At 39.4% G+C, this 22,341-nt stretch overlaps 2 protein-coding genes across 2 annotated transcripts in view; one reads left to right on the forward strand and one right to left on the reverse strand.

Annotated features, from left to right (window-relative positions):
• DNAJC21 (DnaJ (Hsp40) homolog, subfamily C, member 21) overlaps positions 1–6,309 on the forward strand; it is a gene marked incomplete at its 5' end in the record, with an annotated part of 11,208 nt that extends 4,899 nt beyond the window's left edge. The window contains 8 exons of the mRNA XM_010024711.1: positions 32–336; positions 1,589–1,740; positions 2,101–2,188; positions 2,408–2,563; positions 3,207–3,246; positions 4,897–5,087; positions 5,500–5,572; positions 6,145–6,309. Coding sequence (XP_010023013.1) covers positions 32–336; positions 1,589–1,740; positions 2,101–2,188; positions 2,408–2,563; positions 3,207–3,246; positions 4,897–5,087; positions 5,500–5,572; positions 6,145–6,309 — 1,170 coding nt within the window. The remainder of the gene's footprint in view (positions 1–31; positions 337–1,588; positions 1,741–2,100; positions 2,189–2,407; positions 2,564–3,206; positions 3,247–4,896; positions 5,088–5,499; positions 5,573–6,144) is intronic.
• A 2,203-nt stretch (positions 6,310–8,512) lies between these two features.
• Positions 8,513–21,755, reverse strand: AGXT2 (alanine--glyoxylate aminotransferase 2; the record flags this gene model as incomplete). Its single annotated transcript, XM_010024723.1, has 13 exons — positions 8,513–8,623; positions 10,102–10,200; positions 10,560–10,709; positions 12,498–12,586; positions 13,234–13,366; positions 14,164–14,256; positions 15,944–16,044; positions 17,074–17,167; positions 18,197–18,290; positions 19,408–19,502; positions 20,644–20,767; positions 21,079–21,263; positions 21,670–21,755. Coding segments are annotated over 13 exons (1,454 nt in total), but the record flags the coding sequence as incomplete, so codon positions are not given.
• Between the last annotated feature and the right edge of the window lie 586 nt (positions 21,756–22,341).

Here is a 22,341-nt window from a genome sequence, read left to right on the forward strand (position 1 = left end):
CCAAGTGACTTTGTTTGCTTGTTTCTTACAGGTAGTCCATCCTTTCTATGCATATTGGCAGAGTTTTTGTACTCAGAAAAACTTCGCTTGGAAAGAAGAGTATGACACACGACAAGCCTCAAACCGCTGGGAGAAACGAGCTATGGAAAAAGAGAACAAGAAAACGAGAGATAAAGCAAGGAAAGAGAGAAATGAACTGATCCGTCAGCTAGTAGCCTTTATTCGTAAAAGGGATAAAAGAGTACAGGCTCACAGAAAACTTCTGGAAGAACAAAATGCAGAAAAAACTAGAAAATCGGAGGAATTTCGGAGGCAGCAGAAGCTCAAACAAGCCAAGTATGTAAATGTGGAACAAATCTTTTCTTTTAAACCTGGAGAAACTATCCATGATTATACCATATAGAGTCAGATTCTAATACTAGCTCCACTTGCTCTTTTGAACGTCTTTGAAAATATTGTGTATTAGTTTTGGTCTCAAGTCTGAGGTTTTTTAAACTTGAGTGTGTCTGCATTGTACTGACATAAAGAAATTTAACATCATCAGGGAACGATAACCAGGTTAAGTAGCTTTAGTAGCACAGAACCAGTGTGCTTTTACTCACCTGGGGAAGTAAAGTTTAATGGTTATCATTGTTCCTTTAAAGAAAAAAAATAATGTATGTTTTTGGATGAGGGAGGGAGAACTGGACTGTGACAACCAGGACTTAGTCAGCTTCATCTGCTTTAATTAAGAAAGTACCTGCTAAAAAGAAAGTGGGGAAAAATGAACTTGGTTTTAATTTTTCTTTTAATTCTTTAGAAAGGACCCTTTGATTGAGCTAAACACATTTTTTTAATGCTTTTATTTTTCCCTAAATTAAGTAAAAGGAAGGAGTGATCTCTCAAATGTAAGCACAATTTTTTCTTCCAACTAGAAGAGCTTTTTGTGTGCAAATGGAAGGCACTTAAATTCTTAATAAGAATGCACTTTAAAAATAATTGCATATTGATTATAAATATTTATATAGATATATATTTCTCCCTGCAGTCCCCAAGGGAGAATGAAGCACTGATACATTTACTGACAAGCAGCTTGATAATTCTGAGTCTAGGAGCCAGCTGGAGCAAAATTCAGCTGAACCTGAGGTACACTGATTGACAAGTTGGGCCACACTTAGATTTGGAAAACTGAGCTTGACACATTCCTTCAGAGCAGAGCCAAGGAGTAGTGTGCTTGTGGCTTTTGTGGGCCTGTACTGCTTGTACCTTGCATCAGGTAAAAGCAGCTGTACTGCTTTGAGGATTGAGTTGACTTCCCTGCTGTCAGCCTGATACTGACCGTGCTGCGTAACATTTCCTGCCTGAAATTCAAGCAAGATTGACCTACATCGATACCTTTTCACTTGCAGTGTAGATGTGCCTATTGACATCACAAATTGACTGCTCAGATTTCTGGGCCCTACAGACAGTTGTTTTCTCCGTCGTAATATGTTCAGTACTTACCTCCTAAAATACCAGAGAAAAACAAGTTATATTTTAAATAATACTGTTTCTGTGATTCCCACCTCATTAACACAATGTAAAAGTGAATGTATTATTCTACTTAAAGGCTGGCTGAGCAATATAAAGAGCAAAGCTGGATAACTATGTCAGATCTGGAGAAGGAGTTGCAAGAGATGGAGGCACAATATGAAAAGGAATTTGGAGATGGATCAGGTGACGAGGAGGAATTAGAAGAACAGGAGACAAAAGGCAGCGAAGGTATGGGGTATGAGTGGGTGATCTACATTGAGTTGTTGCAGCCTGAGTGTTGGATTACTGCACTTAAAGCCTCAGATTCACAGTTCCGACTGTAGTGCAACTCCCTGCCTCCAGCTGAGGGGTGCCAGGCTAGCGTCTGATGCTCTTTGGTGTTTTCCATGAGAAGACATCAAGCTCAAGCTACAGCTGTTAATTTATGCTAATGTATGATTTGGTGAGATGGTCTTGACCTATCTGCAAGTCAGTAATACAAAAAAGGTTGAATGTCGGTGTTGCAACTGTTTGCTGTGGCTTTAAGAGCAGCTTACTCAAAAATTGCTCATCTGACTTTGTCTCTCTGATCCCCACTGATCTCTTCAGACAAACTGAATGATGAAACTGAAGAAGCTGAATTTGTTGATGGTCTGTACTGCCCTGCTTGTGACAAATTGTTAAAAACTGAGAAAGCGTAAGTGCTTGTGGTTGGGGATTTGGGGCGGGAGTGTTGGGTTTTAACAATGCATTAATTTCACATAAGGGTCAGTGTTGTCTTTCCAGTAGAGACATTGTCAGGGCAGAGTTTTCCATACTTAGTAGTGATGGATAATGGGCCTGTTACTAATTTATATGTAAATACAACAGTGCTTGCTCAGAGCCACCTGCAGTAACAATCTGCTGCTCTTCACAGCATGAAGAATCATGAAAAGTCAAAGAAGCATCGAGAGATGGTGGCACTGTTACGACAGCAACTGGAAGAAGAAGAAGGGAAATTTCCTGTGTCTTTGGATGATGCATGTGAAATACATACCAAAGAGGAAGAAACAGAAAATGTGCCCAAGCAGAAGTACTTTAAATTGATTTTAATTGTATAGTGACTAATGATTTAATAAGTCTTGGAGGCTCTCAGAGGGAGCTGCTTATGATTTATAGGTGTGCTGGAACTCACAGTATTGTGCAGTTTAAAACATTTCTTAACATCAGAGTTCCAGTAAAATGCCTGCATTAGTATGACTGGATTGAAATGTTGTAGAATAATAGTCTAGTATTTTCTCTTCTTAAAGTTAGATGTGAAGGGAAAGTAATGATTGTTATTTTTCACAGAGGGGAACTTGCACAGGCCTAGTGTTTATTGATTTGGTACTTTTTTGGTACTTTATGTCAGTTGGATACTGGCGTAGAAAATGAGTGTGCTTAAAATCAGAATTGATGAATTCATTTTTTGAATAGCCAAAGCATAATGCCATCTACCTAACTAGTACCTTCAAGTTCAGTCTGAGCAGAATAAATGTTTTACAAAATGCCATGAGTAGTTTAGGAGAACTGCTGTTGTCATTTCAGGCATGAGTAACTTTCTATTTGTGGCTCCTGTCTCCCTGATGTCATGTTAAGAGGATAAACAAAAATGAAATTTGGTGCCTTCTTAGAAATGGTACTTGTTTTGGAGTTTATTTTCGAAAAGAGATAATGTTAAATTCTTATCTTTACAGACTCTCAAAGAAGCAGAGGAAGAAACAGAAAACAATGATGGTATGTAGTCATATAATGATATCCAGGAAACTTTACAATCCAGTTTTATTATCTCCTAATTTAACTTTTGTCTTGAAAAATAAGGTAATACTTGAAATTCTACAGAACTTGAAGAGCTGCTATAATGTACGTTTTGCTAATCTCTAATTAGGGGGGAATAACACATAGTTTGCATTCTACTGACACTGTAGTTGTTGGAACGAACGCATCCATTCCATCTTCACTTGGATTGTAAACACCAGTAACACGAATCTGTTGTACTCCAGAATCTGGGTCTGCATAATATGACAGATCTGTCCTGACAGCAGCAGAGTGAAATTCCAGAACTGCAAGCTGTTTCAGGCTTGAGTTGCAGGAGTACCATAGTGAGCAAATTTCTGCCTGCCTTCCTCATGCTTGATCCTTTTCAAGTCTTACCTCTTCTCTGCTTACTACTTCAATCCTAGCCTTGCCCCTGTGAGCTACTAGGTCCTGCCTCTTCCATCCTTTCCTGAGGTGGTCTTCTGTCTTCCCCAGCCTAACAGCTCTAACCACCTATTATGTGTTCACTTTCTGTGCCTTGTCCCACACCATCATTATCTCTCATCCTTGAGAAACTTCCTGGGATTTTCAAGCAACTGCATTTTTCTTGTTCTCTTTGGCTGGTATTGCACAGTCCACGTCAGGATTGGCTTGACCTTCTTGTTTCCATGCAGGCCATCGGGCTCCTGCTCAAGTCTTGCCTCCTCAGTTTGAAATCAGAACATCCTGCTCTCGCTGTAGAGGTTGCATATAGGCACCGAGTCTGTCTTCCATCAGCTTGGTCTTGAGGTCTTCTGCAGTTCAGAGCTCAGACAGTAGGTGCCACTCTTGCATAGCATGAGCTGGAATCTTGTGCTGAGACTCTTCTGGAAACATAACTTCCAGCCTCTGCCAAGCTTCATGGAATGCAGGGAATTGCCATGGGTTTTGTTTTCTTTTCCTGAGGGTAGTTTAGCTATACTTCTTTTTGTTTTTCAGGTAGCTGAGACTCTGTAAAAAGGTGCTAGAGGCAATAGTCACATTAATGGACTGCTGGGTCAAATTTGTTATCCTGCTTTTGGGAGCTGAGCTGTTTTGTTTTAGACATGCTCAGGGGTTGATCTTTTGCCAAACAGCATGTATTGAGTCTACTCTGTCTTCTGGTATGTGGGAAAGGCTGCCACTGTTTCTGATGTTAGAGAAGGAAAATGCAGTGTGTTTACCTAGCCTCAGTCAGGTCAGTTATTTTGGCTTAAATGTCCTAACAGGTTCCTGGCACAGAAAGCTTTAGTCTAAATAATTAACATTTTGCATGGTTATAAGTAAAGCCACTAACTTACAATGTGAAATAGCAGCCCGAACAGAATGAGCCCTGTGTATAATTAAAAGCTACCTTCATTCTCTTCTCTAGTTTTAGGGGCTGTTTTATTGGTGTTTCTTCCCTTCATCACAGGTGGCTTCATCTTTCAAAACATGAGAGCTAAGGGTTTGCCAGTTACAGTCTCACTGAAAACACACAGTAAAATTAAGAGGGTCCATGGCTTTCTGTTCTCCCCACCCAACCATGTTTGAGGTAAATGAGTATAATACTATAAACATAATCAGTAATGAACTTAAAGTAGTTAACTTGCATGTCTTCTGTTTGGACAGACTTATGAGGACTCTCTTGATAAAAGTGGTGATGAAGAAACAGTTGAACAAAAGGAGGTGCCCAGCGTGGACAAGGACAGTGGCTCAGCAGAGGAGTTGGTAAATGATGGCCAAAGATGTGTTGTGTCGGAGGATGCAAGTGCTACAGAAGATGTCAGTCAAGTGGATGAAGCAAGAAGTGAAGCTAAAAGGTGTGCTGACTTGCAGTGTTGCAGTCACTGTGTCACTGTCATGTTTGATACTGTCAAACCAGTCTAGATTTACCCACCAGTGTGAACTGGGGCCTGCCTCGCTAAATCAGAGCTGAATAAATATGGTACTTAACAAGGAGTGCTAGGACCTGCTTTGAAAGTGGCATTTGACTGCAGATCCCTGCCACATCACTTATCAGTAGCCAATTCATCACCTACCTGAATCTTGAGAACAACAATTAATTGTATAAATTAAATGGCTTTATTTTTTTTTGCTGGAAGCACTTGCCTTCTGTTCTGTGAAGGAAGAACAGGGGAAAGCAGGGGAGATGTTGGTGATTGAAAGCCGTCAGAAGCTCTTAAATATTGAATGTTCCTGTGCACTGAACTTGGTTTCTCTTTGTCTTATCAGCAGTACTAAGCCTAAGGGGAAGAAAGCCAAGGAAGCAAAAAAGTCTGCTAAGGCATCTTCAGAGCACCCAATGGTATGTCCAATATTTACGCTATTTAAAACTTGGTCATCTGATTACTACAAACAGGTGGTAGGTTGGTTGATCACCTCCAGTCCACAGATTTCTACTCCTAGTAGAAGCTAGGAGACTGGAACATCAGCTCTTGTCCTTGCAAAGAAGAGCAGACTCTATTTCAGTTCTAAGAGAGTTGCTAAAGCTCTGTATCCAAGACAGTTCAAACAAATTAAACACTTGAAGACAGAACTGTTGTCACCAGGCAGGTAATGGGTGGTACTGTCTGTATTTTTCTCAATATTGATGCTTCCCAGAAAGAGCAGATTCTTGTAATAACTACAGGTAAGGCATACTAAATTCTCTACATTAGAATCCAAGTATTGTGTGTATAGTCAAGTAAAGAACCCCAAGCTAAAAAGCTAAAAAACCCCAAGCAAATGTAATTGTTAATCAATTATGGAACATCTTACAGAAACAGCTCATTAACATCTCATTGTCCAGGAGAAACTGCATAGAACGAATTGGTGTATGGCATTTATTACATCCTTCATACAAATGTGAAGCTTTTTTTGCTTTCTTTGGCATTGCAGAATGAAGTCCCTATCCACTGTGTCACCTGCAACTCTGCATTTCCATCCCGAAATAAACTGTTTGAACACCTGAAAGCCACAGGACATGCAAAAGCCACACAAGCAGCAGCTGTAAATGGAGCTGTGAACACCAGAAACAAAAAAGAGAAACGTAAAACCAGATAGAATTTTGCTACAGTGACGGTCTTCAGAATCGTACATGAACGCTGTCCCGGAGCAGAGAGGTGAACATTGATTGTGTCTGGAGTTGAACAGAGAAGGCAAGTCCTAATTTTGGGGAAAAAAAGGGAAGATGAAACATAAGGAATAGTATCTTGTGAAGAAACCTGTGCTTAGGTTTGGCTTTATCAGCCTTTCTTTAACAACTGTGTTTGACTTGCCATCTCAGCAGCTTTCACAGTGGGGATGGGAAGTAGCAATTCAAATTCACCTTGTGTTCCTGTAGAAACTTGTGTGAATAAAGTGCAGGCACAGAGGGCTTATTGTTCTTTTTTTGTTCTTTTAACATTTGTGTTGCTGCTTTTCTTTTGAGAGGGCTTAGCTCAGGGTGAGTGCAGCTAGCAAAAGGGCCTGTGCTGCTTTGGTCATCTGTCAAAGATGAAATGTCATCCCAACATAGGAAAACAGGCTTTTCTTCTGCCCTCCCCAAGAACCCTTTCAAGTTACTTAATTACAATAAACAGCAGATAAAAGGGAAACTAAGCTGGTTAATCACTTTTGACAATTCCTGTTGGTTTTGCACCTGCATGCCAGGTGTTGCGGAAAAAAAATGCTGGTGGAAGAGCCTTGCTGGGAAAAGTGAAGACAGAAATGAATGACATGAATAAATGAATTCGTTCTGTTGTTTTTCTAATGAAAAACATGGGAGCTGTTATTGCACCTCTGTTTAAATGCATAAGTCTACCTGGTGGGATAACAAGCACCTGATTTTGCTGTGGAGGTGGATTTTACAAGGCTGTTGTCAATGCAGGTGGAGAGAGCGGTGCTCAGTGTAGTATGTTGTTTAGGAGACTTCTGTGCTGAAGTTTTCCAGAAGCACTGACCTTGCATTAACTAAGTTCTTATAAAGTGTGAACTTGTCATGCAGAATGGCACAATACTCTCCTTCCTCCACATGTTGACAGGGTACCTTTACTGGGGCAAGGCATTTTACTCAGATGTTAATATTTGAATGAAAGTCAAATGGTAAATGTTCCGTCTGACTGTTCACAATGCCTTTTGTTGGTTTTTTTTTTGTTTGGTTTTTTTTGTTTGTTTTTTTTTTATTTTTGATATTTTTTTTTTTTGAAACCAAAGCAAGTAATGAAACGATGATTTACAAAAATTAAGTAAGAAAGAAATGTGGCATCTTACTTCGTCAGTCAGAATTTGTATCTTTGCTAAATGACTAATGGATGTGCTGTGCAATCCTGAAAGCGGAAGGAGAAAAGAAAGGCGTGTTTTGGAGAGGAGGACTGGATTAGAGCCACGTGATAAAAATAATTACTGTAATTAGAAACTACAACTTTGTGCGAACGTTGTGTTTTTTTCGTGCTCTAATTACAGTGTATCTTTGTAATAAGGGTAAACAGTTTTAAGTGTGAAATCTCCAGCTGTGTTCTTAACAGGGTATTCCTCGGCCAGAGATTGTCTGTGCTTATGTAAGTGAAATCTCACAGTCTGAACCCTGCAGTATTACTTTTTGACTTTTTTTCTTATTTAAATAAAACCAAATACTTTATCATTTGTGTGTTTTACAAGTGCTTGTATGTATTGGGTGTAAATGGTGAGGTTTTGGTTGTGGGGGCAGTGGCAGCAGCAGTCAGGTTCCAGCCAGTTCTAAAGCACTGCACACCGATGCTCAGCTATTCGGGAGCGTGTGGTGCTTCTGTGAAGACATCCATGAGAGCTGGCTGTGAATGCCGCGGTACAAAGGAACGTGGCCAGGGCAGCAGCTGGCACCCCACTACAGTCCCGGGGGATCCGTGCGTGGCGCAGTCCAAGCAGTGTACTTCCTCCAAACAGCTTTATTGTTTTCTTGTTCCTCTATGAAAATTACTGATTTTTAGATGATATTCATAGATGAAAGATGAATATATGTCTGCCTCTTCATTGAATACCAAATTAATCCTAATAGGGATTTTTATGCTAATGTCAGAATAGATGTGCAGCTAATGCACAACGCCACTGTAGACTGAGTTGTATGATTACAAAACAGATTAGAGTGTATTCTTTATTAAACACCGTATCTGTCAGACTGCTCTTAGAATACTGAGAAAGTATTTAACCTTCAGAATATGATTTTCTTATGCAGTGTAGATTAGTGATGAGTCTGGGTGGCAATTATCAGGGGATCTGTGTTCATCTCGTGTAAGGAAACAAATCAAGTCTATTTTGTAGCTGCCCTTTCCATGTGTCTCTGTAAAGCAGTGTCAAATACTTCCACAGCAAAGTCGACATCCTTTTTAGTAATGCACATTGGAGGTTTAATCCTAAATGTCTGAGAGAGGGAAAGAAAGAAAAAAAAAGAAATCCTTAATACTGTATGGAAATAATACAGTTTCTAGCAACCCATCTAGGTCAGCACTCACTTTCTGCCCCTCAATCTAACCCTAAGTGTGAAAAATTCCATTATATGAGACCCACAGAGCAGGGACTGAGGCTTCTGATCAATGTACTCTGAAGTGGAACAGTTTTGTTCTGACTTGACTGCATCCCACTCTTTGACAAAGTAACTGCCTCCAACAAAGACTTGACCAGAGTCGGTCATGTTCACAGCTCTGTTATTCCAGATAGAGCCTAGTATAAAACCTTAGATGCATTTGTACTAAGAAAGAACACAGACAGAGTTGTATGTTCTTTTCTGGCAGCTTTGCTACAGGGAAAAGTAGTATCTACGGAGAGTGTCAGCCTCTTGCATTGCGTCGTGATTTGCTGTTGTAGTCTCTGTCTTTTTTAAGGCCTCTAAGCAAATGTACCATGAAAGAATCACTAGACACAAATTTTCAGTTAGGGTACTATAGCTCGAGTGCACGTTCATCAGGAAGGGATATATGCACAGTTCAACTTGTCAAGAAGGCAGGTTCTTAAATCCAAATGTTTGATCTATACTATAATGTTTTCAAGAGTATTTAACTTACATAAGACTCTTAAAACTTTCAGTTTAAATTCTTCTGTCATCATATCACAGGACTTTATACAGCAAGTGTGAAATAATGGTCTTTCCCACCCACAGCCTCAGCTAAAGCTAACACTCACAGATAAACAGCAGTTATGCGAGATGGAATCAGGTTTTACTGCACTCTGAGCTATTATTACCTGTGTTCTAGTCTGTGACTTGTGGAAGAACTGATGAGGTGACAGCTGCAGTGCCCTATTTATTTTAGCCATCCTTCATCTCTCTCATACAGAAGCTGCTTCCTCTGTGTCAGAGCACTTCACTGACATTACCAGCCCGGAGGCAGTTCTCTGCTATTAATTTGTGTGCTGCAAGAAGGTGGGTACAGCATGGTGCATCTTCAATCGGGATGGGCTCATCCCCATTCAGATGCAGTTCCTGCTTTTGTGGTGCACTGCTGAGCTTGATAGTAACTTTTTTATTTTTAAATTTTTTTATTTAGGTTTCCTAAATAAATTCTTTTAAATATAAAAATTAAAGGTCGGGTGATAACCCAAAAAGGAACAAAGACTTAGCAGGCCTGAATATTGCTGATTGCTGCTAATTTACATAGACTACAGTACATTGGTTTTCTAGGGAGGTTGTCCCCCTGAAGGAAAACTCCAAGCTCAGAGCTAGTTCAGCATACTTGAATCAAATTACTACTGCCCAATTTATGAAATAAGCAAGATTAAACAGAGATAGTTCCTAAGAATGTAATTTTTTTATTTTACTTACTAAAGTTAATTTAGCTTGAGGGAAAAGGAATGTAGTTCGTGAGGGCAGAAAATAAGCTTTACATGTAACCAGAGGCTCAGTACCTGGCTGTAGAGTCCTCCTCTGCCGATCAGAACCCCCATCTCTTTACAGTCCTCCAAGATCTGACCAACTTCTTCAGCTGGAAGAGGGTGGCAATGGTCCTAAGGAAAGCAAACATTAAACTTCTGTTCTGTATTCTAAACTAGTTCTGTGAAAAGGAGGTATGTTCTAGTCTTTCTAATAAATCTCACCCCATCTCTGGCTGTAAAGTTTAGTCAACATAATTTATCTGCTTTCTAAGATGAGTTTATGCCGTTAAGGCACACAAGTCACTGTTTACTCAAAACTTGTGAAATACTTGAATGCTGGAATGTTGTGGCTCTTTTTTAGCTAGAGCAATGTTTTCTCACTTCATTAGCTGTTTTTTAATAGACAATGTTTCTATTCTTTCAACTAAAATAAAATGTGACAAATCTTTCAATGGCACTGTAAATTGAAAGGAGTAAATGAAGTCACTAACCTTATCTGTCACCATTTCTATTCCAATCATAAGTCCCTTGCCACGGACATCCCCAACAATCTTGAATTTATCCCGTAGCTTAGCCAATTCCAGCAGCATGTATGTTCCCACATCCTCACTGTTTTTCTGCAGACCATCTTCTTCAATAGCCTGGTTAAAATGACATACTGTGACAGTGTTGCAGGAAAAACTTCTAACAGTCTGTTAATCCCCATTTAGCTTGATGACACATCGTGTATCTCACTTCCTTGCAGACTGTGTTCCTTCACTACTACAGTCCTTACATTTCTCTTCTCTTACAATCCTCTAATGTCACTGGAGTACAATTTAACATAATATTTTGTTGTTGCTGTGGTGTTTTTCACATTTTACTTACTATTCTGTAAACATCATCATAGAATCATAGAACAGTTTGGGTTGGAAGGGACCTTAAATCTCATCCAGTTCCAACCCCCTGCCATGGGCAGGGACACCTTCCACTAGAGCAGGTTGCTCCAAGCCCCTGTGTCCAACCTGGCCTTGAACACTGCCAGGGATGGGGCAGCCACAGCTTCTCTGGGCACCCTGTGCCTCTCCAGCTTTCTTGTCTCCTGTTGGATACTGGAAGGCTGCTGTAAGGTCTCCTCTAAACATAATCCAGTAATTCATGCTCACATGGAGTCATAACTGAAAAATAACAGACTAGCAGATTATTTTCAAGATCTTACCAGATATATTTTAATTCTTTCTCAGTATCATGAGAAGAAAATAATTTGACAAGGCATACCTGTATGTACTGGGCAGCAATTTTTCGGGAACAACCTGAGTGTTTTAGTTAGATTCACCACACCATGCTTTATAATCACTATCTTTTTTTTGTTTCTTCCTCTGCTCTCTGACATGCAGTCAGCTACCAGCCCTGACACGCACAAACCATTTTATGAACTTAATATTTGCATTAAGAAAATTCACATGAAAAGAAAACCCAACCCAAAAATACAATTACAGACGTTAAAGTGGGTGTTTTCATTTTTCTTCCTTTTTCCTTTTTAAATTTTCTTTCAAGTCCATTTTATTCTTTCTGATACTGACAGCCTCCTTGGACTTATTTCAGATCCAGGCTACAAGTTACTTTATAGCCAAAGAAGTCCCAAAACATGGGTGTACTTGTAAACTGTTTTTTCAAAATCTTGTTATTTATATGATTAACCATCTTATAAAGTAGCTTAAAAGAACCCTAAAATATTCAGGAAAGTAATGTGAATAGAAACAGTAGGTGCTATAATGAAGTGACATTCCAGGACAAATGGTCTGTACATGATCAAACCAAACTGAATAGCGACGTACTGCCCACTGACTGATTTTCTGCTGGATAATGACTGAAATATGTTGCAGCTTTTTTCTATTGTGTTTTTCATGAGGGATTTTTTTTTTTTTTCCCAAAAGGAATTCTGACTTTAAATATTTTTAACTATCTGGTCATTATGGCTTTTTAGGCATAAGGTAAAAGCTGTGGAGCTGAAAACAATTTTGCTTAGCATGTGTGCCAGAGAATACATTTGGTTTAGCTGGTAATTTGTGTAATCGTGTGAAAGAGTTGGCTAAGGCTTTTGAGAAAGCACTTTCCTATGTGTTTATTAACAAAGTAAAGAACATAAAGGAGACAAAGAAAGACAATTCTGAAAACATATTAAGAGGGTTTAGAGAGATGAAAATTTTGCAGTGGAACTAACACTGATTTTTTCCTACACGTAGGGCGTATTAGCTGTGTATGCATAATACATGCATATGTTTATGCACTTTATACAGTAATCTAAAAAATGGCCACATATAACTTTGTAGTAAGAATAAATGTAGGCATTTTTTATCTTTTGGTACAAGAAAAAGTGGCAATATATAGTATATATGAAATACTATATATATAGTGAAATATATAAATTTATACAACATTCTGCCTACATCAAGAACTGCAGCGCCAACTGTGCAAGCCAAAGGGTTTCCTCCAAATGTATTAACATGAAGGTTTTGAGCCAGGGAACTTGCAATTTCTAAAAGAAAAGAACAACATTGATTACTCTTACAGTTGCCTTATGTTTGGTAACAGTACTTATGTGCTTTAACTGTTACATTTGCTTTGCTTCAAGCCTGATTCTACTGGAGACAACATACTACAAAGATTTTATTCTTTTCTTGCAAGTAGTCTGTGCAAAATATGACTATTCCCAAGCCCTATAGTGTCTAGCAGATGCTAGAAACAGACCTTTCTTTTAAGAAAAGTCACACTTCTAACATATGCTGTCAGTTTTCCCCATAAACTGACATCTACAAACCTCCTTTACTAGATTCAAGCAGTCATTTGTATGAATGAAGCAGCTGACCTTATAAACTCGCAGAATATTGATTACTGATACAGTGAATTCAGCAAGGATTTCAAGGATTTACCAGCTATATCAGCTGGATGACTCACAAGGTCATCCCTGCTACAATTATACAACTCACCCCATTTAGGCAAAGCTTTGCACAGCACTTGGTAAGAAAAAGCGAGGAATGAGAATCCAATTAATGTGTCAATTGACTGAGACAGATTACTCATAGAGCTCAGCTGTTTGACACACATCCCTCCAGCAGGTAAATATTGTACATTATATTTTGTAATTGCTCTATTTTAAATCTTAGCAGAACAGAACTCTTGCACCTTTTGTTGTAACAACAGCTGCCATTGGAAAGCCATTACCAATTCCTTTTGCCAAAGTAACAATGTCAGGGACTACACCATGTGTTTGAAATCCCCAGAAATGGCTGCCCGTCCGTCCAAATCCTGTCTGTACCTTTCAAAAGAAAAATACAGAGAAATCCCCATCACTTTCTCATATTTTATAATATGGTTTGTTTTTCTTGTCTTTCTATTGTTACTGATTTGCATTAAACTGCAGCTATATCTGGAGTCAACTTGCATTTGGATCCTTACTCGGAAGGCTTTGTGCAAAATACTATTTACTGTTATTGTAATTGGGTTTTTCTTTTGCATATGAAAGAACTAACACATTGCCATGTCTTAGCCATGGTGAGATGCATAAATAAGCAGCTTGCATTTCAAAATGGAGAGGAAATGCAGTTGCTTATATCACATTTCAGAAACAACCCCATGATTGCTGATTTCTGCTGCTGTAATGCTTGAGGTACATATCACCATCACTTTGAAGCATTCACTACTATTTCAAAATAGCTTTAGCTAAGCAAATTCCATTTCTTAATTCCAATTCCAAATTCCAAAATATATTTGCAGGGGTACAGCAATCAATTCCCTTCTAGAGTTTATGTACGCCAACAACACTCAAAAAAGGAAGTATCATCATGGCAAGCCTCACATCACATATTTGTGTAAATTTACTGCTCCCAAAAGGTAAGGACTGAAGTCTGTGTCTAAAGTCAGAATACCACATAGCAGAATAAAGATAGTAAAAACTGGAAGACTCCTATGCTTGGAAAGATGCACTGTGTTAAGCTATGAAGTGTATAGCCTTTCATTTAGATTATTTCCAGGCTTCCAGTTGGATTCTTTTAAGACAACTTTCACAGGTACCCCAAACTGTAGAGCTGCTATGTAAAAAAAAAAGTAACTCACTTCATCTGAAATACAAACGCCCTGTCTTTCCCGTACTAGCTGAAAAGCTTCCTTTAAGAAACCTCTTGGGTACTGAACAGTTCCATTAACACCCTGCCAAGACAAAAGAAGAAAATGTCTTCAGGAACAGACAAATAAACTGGAGTTCCACTGTGTGACTATCCTACAACAAGGAAAAGTACCACCAGCCCTCAGGTAATAGCAAGACCCTTGTTTCAAGTCTTTGGCTTCAGCAGTGAAACTGTTTCAGAACGTTCCTGCCCAGGCCACTCGTTCCCATTTCACAAGGCAGTTTGCTGTTTTGTCAGTTGTGCTGGTATAAATGTTTGTGAGGCCATACTGTAAACTGGATTACTCTAAGAAATAGCTGATGAAAGATAAGCTGCCAAAACAAGTACCATAAAAACCTACATTCTGAGAAACCTGGAGACTGTGTTTGATGACAAGTTAACTATAGAATTCACATCCCTTCTTTGGTTAATTTGTTTAAAACATTGTTTCCTCCATTACTGTTCACCTTGCCAGTTTTCATAGATTCACAGAATCATAGAATAGTTAGGGTTGGGAAGGACCTAAAGATCATCTAGTTCCAACCCCCCTGCCATGGGCAGGGACACCACACACTAAACTATGTCGCCCAAGGCTCTGTCCAATCTGGCCTTGAACACCGCCGGGGATGGAGCATTCACAACTTCCTTGGGCAACCTATTCCAGTGCCTCACCAACCTCACTGTGAAGAACTTCCTCCTTATATCTAGTCTAAAGTTCCCCTGTTTAAGTTTAAAGCCATTACCCCTTGTCCTACCACTACAGTCCCTAATGAAGAGTCCCTCTCCAGCATCCCTGTAGACCCCCTTCAGATACTGGAAGCTGCTCTGAGGTCTCCACACAGCTTCTCTTCTGCAGGCTGAACAGCCCCAACTTTCTCAGCCTGTCTCCATATGGGAGGTGCTCCAGTCCTCTTATCATCCTCGTGGCCTCCTCTGGACTTGCTCCAACAGCTCCATGTCCTTTTTATGTTGAAGACACCAGAACTGTACACAATACTCCAAGTGAGGTCTCACAAGAGCAGAGTAGAGGGGCAGGATCACCTCCTTTGACCTGCTGGTCACACTTCTTTTCACCTCTCTTTCATTCAGATCAGAAATTCCACTCTACACCTGGACTGCAATACCTGCTTAGCCTTCTGTTTGTAAAGGCTTAAAAGACAGGAAACCAGAGAACAGCTCCAATTTTCTCTGTGGTCACAATTCTCACAGTTTTTCTCTTGCCTTTCCTGGATATATTCTCCATTCTTCTTACTTAAGAACCATAATATACAGCAGTTCTGAAACTAGCAGGAAGCAAGAGAATGAACCCCATTGTCACCACTTGCTGGAGAGCTGCTAAAAGTATAGCGGACAACATGGTTGGGAAGAGGTGAAAGTGAGAATTGAGGTAAGGTTACAAAACCAGTAAAAAGCAGTATGAAATTTGGAAGAAGCTATTAGACACTAAACAACAGCATGTATCATACTCACTATTTAAATGCAGAAAAAAATGTGTATGTTTAATCATGATTCTCTTTTTAATGAGCAAAGTTCTAGCTCCACTGAAATCAGGAACAAAACCTGAGATTTTAAGACAGTGCATCCATTCTTTCAAATATTTAAGGTGTTTAAGGCATTAAAAATAATAAAAATCAGCAGAAGTCCATGGTTAGGACGTAGCTAATGTTTGTAAGATTTGAGCATTTCACACTATTTTTGCTATCACAGCTGAGAAATGGCAAACCACCTACTTGAATTGGTTCAGCGATAAATCCAGCTATTGTCTTTGGTACTGAGGTATTCAGAGTATCTTTGAACTGTTCAATGTACTGGTCCTTAGCGTGACATACACCTGTTCACAGCAGAATAGTTTAAAGGGAATTTACTTTAAATGACACAAAATGAGCTTCAAAACATAAAATTACACATCTAAGCAACAAGTATTATCTGACTACATGTTAAATATCACCTATCAAATACACAATAAAAGGCTAAACATTAGAGAGTCCCTTATTTTCTCTTAAACCATTTATACTCTAACAAATGACAAAATACAAAACAGCAAGGCAAAGCTAACAGATGATGTTACACATTGTACAGGTCAGTAAGCTGTAGGTTAGAGACAGTGTTTGTCCATCACCTACATCAGCAGAAGGAACAAGCAGACACTTTCTCAGGGGTTAATAAACATTATTGTAAGATACGAGGAATTGTCAGGTTAGTGCAGGTATAAGGATTCTGGAAAATACAGCTGCGTTATCAATCTATACTGAAATAAAGAACAGAGCAATTAGTGTAGCTAATGCTCCCATTCACTAGTGAGGGCAAAGCTAGAAAGAAAACATTGTTACGTATGTACATAAATTAAAATACTACACAGTGCTTGTGGGAACAGTGCAAATAATTCACTGTAACTGTTGTTAACAAGAAAGCAGTAGAGGAGCTTTCACTTTGTGCTGCGTGCAGTATGTTTTTCCTCACGAAAGACTTTTTGCCTATCATGGGCTACAGGTTGTCCTTACTATTCCTTCATATTACTCCAAAACAAAAACTGGAGAGCTGTCAAAATTTCAGAAGCAGCTGTCATGGTCAGTGGTGGAAAACATCAATCAACACTTCTGTTCTTCCAGATGTGCCAAACTGAGTTCCACAGCTTCCAGAGTTGATCATGACGAATGCTGGAAACAAAGGCTGAGATTTTAAGAACAAATCTTTCTCAGTGGGAAGCAGATGCCTTATGCGCTCTGCAGTATTTTCTTTGGTTGCTCTTGCAAATCCTTTCCAAAGGTCTACCTTTCCTGAGGAGGTAAAGATAACCCGTTTCCACAGCCCACTAGTATTCTCTAATCTAATAGCTGAATACTTCTTGTCATTGACCAACCTTCAGAACAGCTGCATTTTCGAACAGTTTGCACTGGAGAATCTCTACAGTGGCTGCCTCCCCATGGACCACGAAAAACATCTGGTACCATTGTCTGCCAAGCATAAGAGAGAGAGCTACAGATTTGATGACTCCTTTCTAGGAGATGTTTTGATCATACTTAGGGATGACTAGTGGAAAAAAAACCACAAAACCAACCCCAAAAAGTCTGTTAGAGTCAAAGGGGATATCTAGTTCACACAACTTGTCTGAAAAACACCCTCAAGAAATGGTGGAACAGAGTTTTGGAACCAATAAGTTCCAGCCATAGTCAGTCAGTTGATAATTCCTTTTGTTTTGTTCTTTAAGTTAGTCAGCAGTTTTGATTATATAAGATTAATAGCAACATTTTTAGAGTTGCTAGTAATACTTCAATAATCTGAAGTATGATAAAAATCTGCAAAATACAGAGAGGCAGGCAGATCTAGTAAAGTACCTACAGGCTGGAAATTTTGAACTCCAGCCTTCTAATTGTGTCTGCTGACAAAATACCACATGACTTCAGACAACTCATTTATTGAGCAAGATTGTGAGGCTCCTATAAAGGACCCTTTCTATAGCCAGTGCTGCGGTTGAGCTATCACTGGAACAAATCAGAGTAGCCAATGCCAGCTTCCTATGTGCTCAAGGACAGGGAGATAACATATTGCCATCTATCCCCAATTGATATGTCTCCTGTCTTGCTGAAACGAGGGACATCACAGGGTTTTTCTTCATTCTGGGGGACGATCTGCTTCAGATTAGCTGAGATCAGCTTTGCACAGATTTACCAAAACGAACTTGAGAAAAGGGCTTCAGAGCATTAATTTGCACCTTACCATGCAAGCACCAAACATGACTAAAGAACTGTAAATCATGACCACTTGTGTTATGGCTGTCCGGTCTCCAAATTAGCATAAGTAACCTTATGGAGAAGGCTCTGGCTGTTGTTGTACTTACACAGCAGGAACAGCTACACTGCCGCTGGTAACCATAAAGCACTTTGAGAACAGAAAATGTACTAATAGTTAAAATATTCAGCAATAAACTGTTAGTTACCCAGATTATTTTTTAAAAACAAAAAAAAATAAAATAAAAATCTCACTGTTAAACAACCAAAGCCATTGGCAACACCATGCTTATAAAGACCAAGAGATGTCAATCCCAGCGTGTAAGGGCTGCCTCCATGGTATGATCCTCTGTGCAAACAAACAAAGTACATGAACGTCACTCATTTCCAAGAAGGGACTGTAGCAATGTTACTAGTTCTAAGAAGGCAGGTTTCTGAGCTACAAATTACTGGGGGAAATGTGCTTTGTTACACTTGAAACACAAAGATCCCTACTGCCATTTTTTCTCTGGTCTTGGAAGACCCATGACTGCTATCTGCACTAGTTTACTGAAATTGCAGAAGTTAAAATTGTAAAGTAAAAGTAATGTTTTCAAGGAGAAAAGAACAATGATTATAACCAAAAGCAATTCCAACAGTGTCTCATGAAGTTCTGCTGTAGCACCTGAGCCCTTTGAATCTTTGGAACCGCTGCTCTCTCCAACAGATGCTGCCAATCATTGAGTCACATGGTGATTTGCTACCAGTTTTACTGGCAAATCAGAAGTTCATTAATGAGAATATACAAGCAAAGTGGGTACCGAATGTTCTGCTGAACAGAACAGGAGAAAAATACAGTGCTTCATAACCAGACCTTGAGGCTACCTGGGGTGCATTGTAAAGAGAACTGCTTACACTCACTCCTGCACCACCTCTGCCGTGAAGCCGGAAGAGCTTCATGTACCTGTGCAGTGAACTATGGTTCAGGGATCTGGCAGAAAAATAAGGCAGCAAAATAAACAAAAAACCAAAAAAAAAAAACCAAACAAAGAAAAAAACCACTCCCCCTCCCCCCCCAAAAAATCCTTTCACCACGTTAGTCACAGCAGTTCCCTACTGCGGTTCACTGCACCATTATTCCAGAGGTACCTTTGTACTCCCACAAAGGGAGATACTGCAGGGGTGGAATGAAGGAAGAAAGCAGCAATTGCTGAAGCATGCTGTGGCTCTGAACAAAGGTCTGCCAAAGCACATTCTTAGCACAGAGACTAGACCCTTTTCTAAGTAACAAAGGCAAAAATTGTAGGTTTTTTATATGCAAGCTAGTCCTAATGTACTGTAGCAAATCTACTCCTGTTTTACTCCTTTTTGTTTAATAAGATAATTTTATAGCATTCTACTCAGCAGATCTGGGGTTAAAGAGTTCTCTATTATTTCTTGGCTAAGGCAGATAGATACTGATGACGTAAACAAATGATGACCATTACCTGAAAGAGATGATGTCGAAGTTGCGAGTATATAGCCTTGCCATGAACATAGCCAAATCATTGGCTTCTGACCCACTGTTGGTTAGATAAACCACCTACAGGAGAATGCTTAGGATCAGTACAGCGTACAACCACCACCTTGCTCAGCATCAGGCCATTTAATTTGGTAACATCATGAGCTATAACCTATCACTACCAGAAGATTACTTCACTGCAATAAACAGAGTTGCCCATATGCTACAGATGAGAACTAAGGTCAAGCTTCAAGCTGATTTACTCAGAAAGAGTAAAGAAAAATCTTTAAGAGTTAGAGTCTTCAGATTTTCCTAAAATGGAACAGTGATTTAAAGAAAAATGAAAGTGCCTGGGTCAAACTGAACGTGACAGACTGAATAGAAATAACCTTCACAGAAGTAAAAAGGGCCGTAACAGCGTACCTGCATTTTAGTTACTAGGAGTGACATACACAGACACAACTATTGAATAGAAGAGATAAGCAGTTTGCTTACTGGGAACAAATGAGGATTAAGGGTATATGCTGTTCATGAGTTTTGAGATTTGAAAACAGCTCAAATTCTATTGTCACCACTTTTAAAGTCAATTTTCAGGAGTGGTTGAGATTTTCCACTGCTTAATCTATTCAGATGCTTTACACTTTTGTTTTGTATTGTTTTGTGTTTGTTACTCTCCTTCCATTTCCAAGATTGCTTGTTTCCAAGTAACTTCATATTCTTCTGCTAGCCCAATTTCATTTTATCAGCAGTTTATTTTACCTGAAAAAAAGCCAGTATTTTTCTTACTGTTTCTGGGCATATGAAACATGGCAGTTACGTGTGTTCTTTATTTAAATGTCAGTAAAGGTCACTACACAAAGTACTGTCAAATACTTTTCACTGGGAATTTTTATGAGATCAAGCAAATTAAACCTGACTACAAGAAAGACTAGTTAACATCTCGGTTCCTTCAGTAACTTTTAAGCTTGAAAATGCCCTTTCACATTGACAACTTGAGGGAGAGAACAAACAAAACAGGAGCTTGGGATATTATGCTTATCTACACATAGGTCTAAAAAAAAAGGCTTTGAGGTCATCATGCTCTCTGACAGTCTGTAGTCTCCATACAGATTTTCTCTCCACAGACATTGTAGCTCTCACTTATTTAATATATATTTTTATATCAAATGTTTCTTATAGACATCCCCTTCACCAGCCCCTGCTCCTGCCAGGAGCAAAATACCTTAAGTGGATCTGGAAAAAGAGAAGTTAGCTTTTCAGCATAGTCCTGGATTGACGGGTGCATATAGATACTAGAGGTATGCCAGAGGCGAGCAAGCTGTTTCTGGGTAGCCATAGTTACCTTCCTGTATGTAGCACAAAAAGAGACAAAGGGGTTCAATTCTACACATGTGCACTTATACATGAGCACACCCATGTGTTATTAATCCTGAAAATTCAGACACTGTGCCATTTGCCAGATCAATGAGCAAGTAGACAGAATCGATTAATTCTTCAAAATGCAGTGGAAATTGACCTTAATGTAAACCATACATGTCAATACAGTGAAATATATTCTGGTTTTAGGCTCACAATGCCACAGATTAACAAAGAACAAAACCAAAGTAAGTATCTCTTCCTGTATTTTATAGCATCAATCAAATAGTAACATACTTACGGGTGACAGTGACCAACACTGACAGTGGCAATTCCAGCAAAGAGATCAAGGTATCTTCGTCCTTCATAATCAAATAACCACTGCATGTGGCCTTGATGCAGCAACAATGGCCTCTTGTAATACGTTCGCAATGAAGGAGAAATATTTTGTTCACGAATCTTCCGCATATATTCATATGGATGGGACTGGGCGGAATAAAAGAAGTCAGTATCCATTTATGCTTTCTGAAGATCCAGACTAATGGAGCTGCAGTGGATCACATAGATTAGACAGCTGTCTACAGCAGTTGTTCACAGAACTAAGACTTTAACAAATTCTGGCATGTAGAAGATTCTCCAAACCTCTGAAACTCAGCTTTTGAAATAAGACTTCTGTTCTGCACTTCTCTCTTCCTTTGTTTTTCAAATCAACAGTGTAGCCAACATGTTACAAAACTGCCACAGAGGTACATCTATAGGTTGCATCCTGGTTGGAACGGAATTGGGGTTTGTCCAAACTATTTAATGAACTGACTTTTTATAGCAGATAAGTCTATCACTCCAATCTAGTAATGCAATCTTACTTAAATACAGTGTAGTATGTAAGACTTACTTCATATTTTTCAGGTACAAAATCACAAGGAGGCATTTTTGCTTGTGTGGAGACAGAGCTTTTCCATTTCTGCTGCCTAAAGACAACTACAAAATCATAAGAGAATTATCAAACACGTATCAAAGTACACACCTGAAAGAGTTTCTCAATAAGCTTATTCACAAGCTATGATCAAAGCAAGTTTTGTTTTGTGATTTGGTGAGGGTTTTTTTTTTAAGGTATTTTCTTGGGGTAAAAAGAAGGCAAAATATATGTAGATTAAAACCCCCCAAAAGCACTTTTCTCTTATCCACTAAAATCCAGTTTTCATTTTCACAAGAACTTTTATTTTGACAGGGGGTCTCTAACATGAATTCTTATCTATGAGCAGCAAGAGCAGGAATCCTCTCCAAGGGTGTGAGCCAGGAGCCCAGGGTGACCACAGGCCTGGTGGTACTCTTGGGGCTAGGGTACAGTCCCAACAGACCTGAACAAAGCAGGGTCCACTGAGACTGTCCACCTAAGCGGTCAAGATGAATCATGTCCAGGGTCCACCCAGGGAGTCCAGTTAGGAGCAGCAGCAGTTGGGGCCAGAGGCAGGGCTGGAAACAACACAGGTCCAAGGTCCATCCAGGAGACAAGGCCAGAGGCTGCCTGGTGGCCGTGCTGAGGCAGGGACTGCAGGGTCAGGGC

Source organism: Nestor notabilis, unplaced genomic scaffold, assembly GCF_000696875.1.
Source record: "Nestor notabilis isolate BGI_N333 unplaced genomic scaffold, ASM69687v1 scaffold28970, whole genome shotgun sequence".
NCBI classification, from domain to species: domain Eukaryota; kingdom Metazoa; phylum Chordata; class Aves; order Psittaciformes; family Psittacidae; genus Nestor; species Nestor notabilis.